The 9,447-nt window shown below is 58.9% G+C and overlaps 1 protein-coding gene across 1 annotated transcript in view; it reads left to right on the forward strand.

The window, feature by feature from the left end:
• Nucleotides 1–9,447, forward strand: part of ARHGEF10L (Rho guanine nucleotide exchange factor (GEF) 10-like) — a 161,886-nt gene that overhangs the window by 38,866 nt on the left and 113,573 nt on the right. Inside the window, 1 exon segment of the mRNA XM_010830219.1 lies at nucleotides 7,313–7,388. Within this exon segment, the coding sequence (XP_010828521.1) occupies nucleotides 7,355–7,388 (34 nt within the window). The 5' untranslated portion in view covers nucleotides 7,313–7,354.

Raw genomic sequence — 9,447 nt, forward strand, 5'->3', positions numbered from 1 at the left:
AGCGGGGGGGGGGAGCCGCAGGTTCAGTGTCTGGAGCTGGTCTCTGCGGCCCCAGTGGAGCACGGTCCATGCGTCTCATCGCGCTCTGTCCGGGGCTCTGAGCCCTGGACGTGTCCTTCTCGCTGTCGCCCCGCCTGTGTTTTCTCGGCTAAGCCCCCGTCTCTCCAGAGCCCCGCGAGCCAGCGCCCTGCACGGTCTGCAGCCGGGGGTGCTGCGTGCGCTGTCCTCCCGGCCCTGGTCCTTCTGGGCAGAGGACCCCCGGGGCAGCGGAGGTTGTCAGCCGGGCCGGGCCCCCTCCCGGGGCAGGGGCACCCCAGCCCCCGGGCTCCTCGGTGAGGTGCCCTGGGCAGATGCAGGCCCTCGGCTCTGTTCAGTGAGTGCGTCTCCACGGTGGGCGGTTTGCCGGTCCCGCTGCAGCCCCTGAGAGGAAAGGAAGCGGCCAGCCTAGGCAGGGAGACAGTTCCGACGGGGCCGGCAGGCGTCCCGGGGTCACCTGTGCTCCTTGAAAGCAGCCTTTCTCTGGCGGCACACGTGAGCTCCCAGTTCAGGATTGCGAGCCGGAGCGCAGGGCTGGGGGCTTTCTGGCCACGCCACGCAGCACGTGGGGGCCTGGTTCTCTGACCCTCGGCCCCTGCCTTTGAAGCGTGGAGTCTTAACTGCCGGACCACTAGGGGAGTGCCCCCCGCAACAGGTCTTTTTAGTTTTCTGTAAAACATTACTTTGGCTGTGTTGGCCTCTGTTGCCGTGTGCGGGCCTTCTCTGGTCATGGTGGGCTGGGCTCGTCACTGCGGCCCCCAGGCGTCTCCTTGCTGTGGCTTCTCTTTGGCGCACGGGCTCTGGGGTGTGTGGGCTCAGAAGCTGTGGCTGGGTTTGGCTTAGTTGAGTGAGCTCAGGGCTTGTGGTGCAGGGGCTTAGTTGCCTCGAGGTATGTGGAATTTTCCTGGACCGGGGATCAAACTCGCGTCTCCTGCCTTGGCAGGCGGACTCAACCAGTGGACGTCCAGGGAGGTACCCTCTCCCCCGCCAACACGCACAGGTACTTTTTTAAACCAAGCTTGGGAAACACTGCATAAGATGAGTCTGGGGAGGCCTCACAGAGGAGCAGGGTCTGGGTTTTAAAGGTTGAGTAGGATTTTGCTTATTGGCTCTGAGAGGTCTCACTGGAGGGAATAAACAGACCAAGCAAAGACCTAGAGACGCAGAACAAGTGGGCTTAGGGATGGGCCTGAAGCTGGAGCTCTCAGGCCAGGCCCGGGAGCTGCTGAGATGAGAGAGAGTGGCGGGGAGTTGGCGGGGGGCAGGGGGGAGCGGGGGAGGGGTTGGGTTTCATTTTGAGGTGACAAGGAAGAGCCCGAGGGTGTGTATTTCGGGACAGCCGCTGTGATGGCAGAGTTGGGGGGGTGGGCCGGGCTCACAGCTGACAAGGGCTGAAAGCGAGCGTGGCCCCCGGAGGGTGTGGCCGCAGCAGGACCCCCCCCCCCCCAACCCCGTCTCACCTCCAGTCCAGCACTTTCTTCCTGGCTTCCAGGCGCTGGACACGGTGCCTCTGAGGCCAGAGTTGCGGGCGAGGCCGGGCCAGAGCCTGGCCCTTGTTTGGCTGTGTGGGACGGGCTGGCGTCTCCCCTTCCTCTGGCGAGTCTGCAGCCCACCCTCCCCTCCCCAGCTGCACTCTCCCTCCAGCGTCCAGCCTTCCCGGTCCTCACCCTCCTGGCCTGATTTGGGACGATCAGAGAGGCTTGCTTGTGTGCTCCTCTCGGCCTCATTTGGGCGAGTGGATGGGGCCAGTCAGTGGCGTGGGAGGTGGGAGAGAGTCCAGTACTACAGAGCCCGCCTGCCAGCGCAGAGACGTTAGAGACCCGGGTTCGATCCCTCGCTTGGGAAGAGCCCCGGAGGAGGGCCTGGCAATCCCTCCAGTATTCTGGCCTGGAGAAGCCCAAGGACAGAGGAGCCTGGCGGGCTACAGTCCATGGGGTCGCAGAGTTGGACACGACTGAGCGACTTAGCACGCACGGCCAGTTTCAAGAGCTAGTGAGGAGGGCCTGGTGCAGGCAGCCCGGAGGATGACTTCCTGTGACCTTGAACTCTAGAGGAAGGACAGACTGACAAGGCTTTGCTTAAATTAGAGCCGGGAAGACACCTGCTGTGGCGAGCAGGGCTGCTGAGGGTGGAGGCAAGTGTGAATCCGGCTGCTCTCGGGGTTCCGGTCGCTGAACTTGACCTGCTTGGTGGGCACACCCAGAGCTCGGCTGGTCCTTTGCTTCTCTCTCTGCCTGAATGAACTTGAGAAGCGCTGCCTGGGGGCTTCCCTGGCAGTCCAGGGGCTAAGGCTCCGAGTTCCCAATGCAGGGGGCCCAGGTTCGATCCCTGGTCAGGGAGCTGGATCCCACGTGCCGAAACTAAAGATCCTGGTGCTGCAACAGAGACCTGGTGCAGCCAAATAAAATATTAACAAACAAAAATAAATATTAAAGAAGCACAGCCTGCTTCTGGCCATTCTGTGCGGCATCACCAGGAAGAGCCGTGTTCAGGGGGCCTGCCTGCCTGTCCAGTGCTGGTGGTCGTTTTGAGAGAGCGATGACCCCCAAGAGCAGAAAGTCTCCTGTAACCCCCACCCACGCAGAGGGCTGTGAACGGCACCGTGACGACAGTGGCCGGGGCGCCGGGAGCTACACCCGCCCGCACTGCAGCCCCGGGCTCAGATGCACAGGGTTTCCGTGGGGTGGGTGGGGGAGAGGCTAGATTGTAACGGTGGCAAGTGGCGGAGCTGGGGTGTGAACTCTGATCGACCAACGGGTTCCACCCTTTCCGCGCCGCCTTGAAGCTACTGTCTGCTCCGACCTGTGATGTTATTTAGCCTTTTTGAAAATGAGAATGCTTGGGGCGTTCCTGGCAGCCCAGTGGTTAGGACTTTGAATCCACAGTGGTGGCTGGGGGCCTGATCCCAGGTCAGAGAGCTCAGAGCCGAGATGTTCATGGCCAAAAAACCAAAACACGAAAGAGAAGCAATATCGTAACAAATTCAATGGACTTTAAAAACGGTCCACAGCAAAAAAAATCTTTAAAAAATGAGAACACTTATCTTCATCTTCCCTCCTTGTAATGCTCACTGTAGAAGAGCTCGAAAACTCAGAAAAATGGAAAGAAAGTGGGAAGAAAACCTGTGGAACCCTGCCGCCCTAGCGAGCACTGTTCATCCCCTTCGTGCGTTTCCTTCTGTCCTCTCCCTCCCTGCGCTTCAGGAGCCCACTGGGAGTCCCTGGATGTGGGCGATCCAAGCCGCTCTTGGTTTTCAGTCGACTTCCCTCCCTAGCCAGGCCGCCTCTTCTGCCAGAGACCGGCCCGGCAGGAGGTTCTGGGTCGCTTTTCAGAGAGAGGCTCGTTTTAGGGGCATCGCAGCACATTTCTCCTGGCTCAGCCTCCCAGCCTGAAGCTTCCAGGCCACACGCAGCTCAGGAGAGACGTTTAAAAAACTAATCAAGGAAGTAGCCAAGCAACCCGCCTGCTTCTTCCACACGTTCACACCTACGTCCCGCTCCTGGCCCTGCCAGCCTGTGGCGTCCTCCGGGCGGGGGCCGTCCTGCCCACTTTACGGAGATGTGGCCCGAAGCTCTGGGAGGCCAAGGGGAGGCCTGGGGTCCCACCGTGCGGCTGAGGCGGAACCCGTCCTGCAGATGGATCTGACTTCGCCCAGGTCCCCGCAGCTTGAAGCCCTCGGGTTCCCCCCTGAGCCTTCCCCAGGGTCTCTTGCACTCCTGGGGCACGGGATCCAGACCCCCGGTCCCAGCCACTGGCCCCGTTTTGGTGGTGACATCAAAAACGGGCATCTTGGCACCGACCGAGCCTGCCAGGGCTCTGAGGCTGAGCTTGGGTGCTGCTGGGAGCCCTGTGGGCCAGGTACCAGGACCCCAACTTTATAGGCGAGGACACTGAGGCTCAGCTCACCAGCCAGTGGGGAAGACACTTCCAGCCTGGGTCCCAAGGCAGAGCTTGGTCGTCACAGCCTGTGCCCTGGATGCTAATGACAGCCGAAGAACGGTGGGTCCGAAGGACCCTTCCAAGAGTGTTACCTGTATTTACTCTTAATTTTCTTGAGGACCCCATGAAGTTGGTCCTTTTTAATCCCCATTTTGCAGATGAATAAACTGAGGCCCAGAGGTGGTGTTAAATAGCTCATCCGAGTATGATAGCCCCTGAGCAGTGGGGCCTAGGCGGTATTGGGTAGCTAGCCTTGAACTCTCGGCTGGCTGCTGTGCCAGGAGGGTCTCTCGCAGGGCCCCTGGCTGCTCTGAGCCTGCCCTCCTCACTCACTCACCCTGAGCCCTGGCACACATGTGCAGAACGATCGCCACAGGCTCTGGGTGTGCCGGGGGCTTGCTGGCGTGTGTCCTTGCCTGGGGAAGAGAGGAGGGAAAACAGATGTCTGTCTGGCTGCTCGAGTTAATCATCGCGCCTTGGGCTGTGTGCGGGGTCGCTTCATTGTCTGACGTTTGCAACCTTATAGATGGTAGCCCACCAGGCTCCTCTGCCCGTGGACTTTCCCAGGCAAGAGTACTGGAGTGCCATTTCCTCCTCCAGGGCATCTTCCCAACCCAGGGATCGAGCCCACATCTCCTAAATCTTCCCCAACCCTTTGCTGAGAGTTTTCAGCGTGGGACTGCACGACGCGGTCACGCGCTTTGTGGAGATTAATTGGCTTTTAATCAGAGTGAAAAGTGCGGTTCTCTGACCCTGCCCATCCCGCCTAGGAGGGTGCCCCCCAGGTTCACAGAGTGAAAAGTGTGGTTCTGACCCAGCCCATCCCGCCTAGGAGGGTGCCCCCCAGGTTCACGCATCCATGGCTCAAGGCCAGGTGTGTGGAGAATGGATTATAGCACCAAAGCCTGGAAACAACCTCAGCGTCCACTCAGGGATTATGTCAATCATGCCAGACGCCCGCCCCCAGCACTCTGCAGGCATTAACGCGAGACTCATGTCTATGTACTGTGCTGTTCTGAAATGACCTTGGAGCTTCTCCAGCAGAAGCAGCGGTTGCTAGGGCTCCCCGGGTGATGCAGCGGCTGTCTGCTGTCCCCCTGCGGGGCTTGCGGGTTCGATCCCTGGCTGGGGGGCTCCTGATAGACCCCCACATACTGCACGTGGCCAAAAAGGAGGAGCTGCTGAGTGAAGTCAACCAGACAGGGAAAGACAGTTATGTAATGTCACTCATATGTGAAATCTTAAAAAACTGACACAAATGAATTTTTTTACAAAACAGACATAGATAGCAAACTTACGATTATCAAAGGGGAAAGCGGGGTGGACGGAAAGATCAGGAGTTTGAGATTGACGCGGTGCTGCGCGTAAAACGGGCTTCCCCGTGGCTCAGGGGCAGAGTCCGCCTGCACCCAGAAGACGATGCAGGAGACGCCGGTTCAATCCCTGGGTCGGGAAGGTCCCCTGGAGGAGGAAATGGCTACCCACTCCAGTACTCTTGCCTGGAGAATCCCAGGGACAGAGGAGCCTGGTGGGCTACCGTCCGCGGGATCGCCAGGAGTTGGACCTGACTGAGTTGACTTAGCGTGCACGCACGTGTATTAAATACATAAACAATCTGTATAGCACAGGGAACCGTTCGATACTGTGTAAAAAGCTATAATGGAAAGAATCTGAAAGCGAATAGGTGTGTGTGTAAATGTACACACACACGGAGTCACTTTGCTGCACACTGGGGCATTGTGAATAGACCGTGTGTGTGCCAAGTCGCTCAGACGTATCTGACTCTGTGTGACCCCGTGGATGGTACTCCGCCAGGCTCCTCTGTCCACGGGATTCTCCAGGCAAGAATACTGGAGTGGGTGCCATTTCCTCCTCCAGGGCGTCTTCCCGACCCAGGCATTGAGCCCACATTTCTTAAGTCTCCTGTATTAGCAGGTGGGTTCTTTACCCCTAGTGACGCCTGAGAAGCCGTAAATAAACCTCAATTTTTAAAAAAGTGGTTTTACCACAGGGTATGCAGTGTGCTTCCTTCTGCATAAAGCAAGGCATTTATACAGATGAACAGGCTGGTGCACGCACGGCACAGTCCTGGAAGGATTCATAGAAACGGGTCGCAGCAGTCACTCCTGGGGAACCTGAGAGACTGCCTTCTCATGGTCAGCTCAGCCTCTGTGTTGTTTGGACTTTGAGAGAAGTGGAGCACTGTGGTTATAATTGAGCACACGCGGGGGTCCACGGACCGGGTTCACGCCCTGGCTCTGCCGCTCACTATGTGTGATCTTGGGCTGCTTTACTTCTCCCCTCTGGGCCTCACTTTTGTCCTAATTTGGATGAATAGATATTAATATTTGTAAAGCGCTCAGAATAAGGTCTGAGGTAGAGTAGGCACTGCATAGATGTTTGCTATTATTAATCAATTGCTATTTACATGCATTCTACTTTTATTTAGGAAGCCAGCTAATGTAAACAGAGGCTTTAGGATTGGAACGGAAAACAGGCAGGCAGCCAGTGTGCGGCAGGCCCTGATGAGAAAGGAGGGTTTGGAGCTCTCCCTCAGGGCCGAGCCCCTCTCCCACAGGGACGTCTAGACGAAGTGCCCCCGGCTCAGGCTCGGTGCAGAGAGGGAGCGGGGAGAGCTCGGCGGGCGCGCCTGGCAAGGTTGCTCCAGGGTCCTGTAAGCCCAGAGGAGGCTCTGGCGGCTCGGTCGCGGGCTCCTCCACTGCCAGGCCTGGAGATACTGCCCCCCTGCTCTGAGCACTTGGGGTTCTGCCCCGATCTGGAGCCACCTGCCTCCACGAAGCCCTTTCCTTCCCTCACACCCACATGCCTGCCGGCCAAGCTCGGGGGTGGCGCAGGGGGAGACAGAGAGAGAGTAGACGGCCTTCGATGGGGCCTGTGGGGCGGGGGTGGCCCCAGGGCACCCGTGGTGACCGGGCAGCGAGGAGCAGGAAGCATCCGGCCCACACCCGTGACCCTTCAGGCTGATCCAGTTCTGGAGCTCGGGGGCTGAGCATGATCCTGGCGTCCGAGGCTGGAGCTCCCCTGCCAACCAGAGGGGCCACCTGCGAGCCCAGCTCAGCCGCGTGGGCTGGGCACAGGGAGGCCTGGGCCGGCAGGGCCTCCAGGGTGGTGGGTGGCCATCCTGCAGCTGCTGGTCTCTCTGCAGGTTAATGATTCACCGTGCTCGCGCCATCCTGGGCTCCCAAAGCTGCTGGGAAATGGGCTGAGAGCGGCCGGCTGGCGTGCACCCATCGGTCGCGAGCTGGTGACCCCTCTCTGTGGCTGGAACTTTGGCCTTGAACGCCCTCTAATCAGATTCCTGGCCTTCTTTTCACAGGCGAGCGGCTGGACAGTGCTGGTCTGAACTGGGCCCCGTCTGATGGCTTCCTCCCGTCCTCTGCAGGCTGCCGCAGGTACAGTCCTCTCGTCTGGTGTCCCGCCCAGGGCCTCTGACCCTGGATGTGAATCTGGCCCCGCTCACGGTTAGCTGGGTGCCTTGGACCAGTGGCCTCTGCAACGGAAATAATGGGAAGTGGGCTCTGGGCGGGGGTTGCAGACTCTTCGCCTGTCCACCTGAGGGCCCCTGGGGAGATGAGCAGAACCCCTGGGACTGTGGCGTCCTCGGGGGTAAAACTAAGAACTGAGAGCAGGAGGTAGGGGCTGGGGGTGCTGCCCATCCATCTCCATCTGCTGAGGTTCCAAAGCCAGGCCGTCTGGCCATGGCGGGGTGGCCAGAGTCGGCAAAAAAAAAAGGAAAAACACATACTTATGCTGAAAAAATTTTTTCATAGAAATTCAGTTTGATGTCCTGTATTTTTACGTGGCGATCCTAACACTGGGGCCTCGGACAGTGCCGGTAGATCCGGACCCTGGAGGAGCTGGGCTCGAGGCCGTCTGTCCCACTGGGCCCGGCCTCCCGTCCTCTTGTTCTTCCTGGGGGCGGCCAACGGCAGAATGGTAACAAGCAAGGGCTGCTTCTCGAGTCCAACCAGCCCAGTGGCTTGGTGTCTGTCTGGCTGTCTCATCGCCCACAAGCATGGTGTTAGTAACGACAGCCTCTCACATGTGATTGCAGGGTTTAGGAACAGGTGGGGCTCCAGCGTGTGCTAATCAATGGCTCACTGCCTGGGACATGTCATCACTGGGGCGTCAGCAGGACCGGCTGCCCGTGCCCCGCTCTGGGCCCCAGGCCCGAGCCCAGGAGGAATCTCTTCCCCCTTGAGCCTCCGTGTCCTTCTCCGCAGGGTAGGGGACCAGCGTGGTGGGCCCGCCTCCTCTGTAGCGTGGGCTGAATTCCTGGGTCCCGGCCCCCTGGACTCTCTGGGGGCTCACTGGGGTTGGCTCTCTGGAGAAGGGGAACGTCCAGGAACATCAGAGGTATGCGTGGCTCCCTCCAGTCCTGCCGTCTGTCTGGGTGGGGAGAGCTCAGTTCAGCTCTCAGTCACCCAGGGATGGGCTCTCTGACTTTCCTTCTGATAAGGCGCCCCGGCTAGTTGGCTGGGTCCCAGGATCCTGGGAACAGAGTCTGGGGAAAAGGGCATTTCCTGATTCATGGCCATGGCTTTGGGTTCCAGGATGTCCCTGCTCCCCGTCATCGGCACCCTGCACCCTTTCTCCTCCACACCGAGGGGCCAGACGTGCAAACTGAGAGCAGGACTACTTTATGATGAAATCAATTCAGTTTCATTAAGCAAACATTTGCTGGGCGTATCTGATGCGCAGGCTGATACCTGGTGGAAGCAGGCTCTTGGCCACTCTCCGATTCTCTGAGCGCTTTGTACCGTCTTCCCAGATAAATTCAAATCCCCCCACCTCCTTGCAGCCGTGTTCTCACCCCGTCATCCTCAGTCGCGTCTTCGCTTTGACTGGGCCACTCACTGTTGTTCTCCGCTCCTGCTGTGGCCCTGGCCGCCCCCCAGCCTGAGCCTGTCAGGCCCTTGCTCACCCTTTCAGGCCCTGTGCAGGGGCAGCCTGGTGCCAAAGCTGTGCCCCAGGCCCTGGCAAGCTCAAGCCCCCTCCTCTGTTTAGCACTGGCTCAGCCTTCGGGGTTTCATGTTCTTCTCTGGTCAGCCCTTCCTGCCTCAGCCTTCGGGGTTTTATGTTCTTCTCTGGTCAGCTCTTCCTGCCTCAGCCTTGACACTGAGGCACTGCGTCTTACTTTTGTCCAATCTTCTGGTCCAGGGGCTCCTGGGACAGTTCACTGGATACTGTACAGTCGCTATGGTCTGACCAGTCCATCCTAAAGGAAATCAGTCCTAAATATTCATTGGAAGGACTGATGCTAAAGCTGAAACTCCAATAGTTTGGCCACCTGATGCGAAGAACTGACTCACTAGAAAAGACCCTGATACTGGGAAATATTGAAGGCAGGAGGAGAAGGGGACGACAGAGGATGAGACGGTTGGATGGCATCACCGACTCAATGGACATGGGTTTGGGTGGACTCCGGGGGTTGGTGATGGACACGGAGGC

This window comes from Bison bison, unplaced genomic scaffold (assembly GCF_000754665.1).
Source record: "Bison bison bison isolate TAMUID 2011002044 unplaced genomic scaffold, Bison_UMD1.0 scf7180017864516, whole genome shotgun sequence".
Taxonomy (NCBI): Eukaryota; Metazoa; Chordata; class Mammalia; order Artiodactyla; family Bovidae; genus Bison; species Bison bison.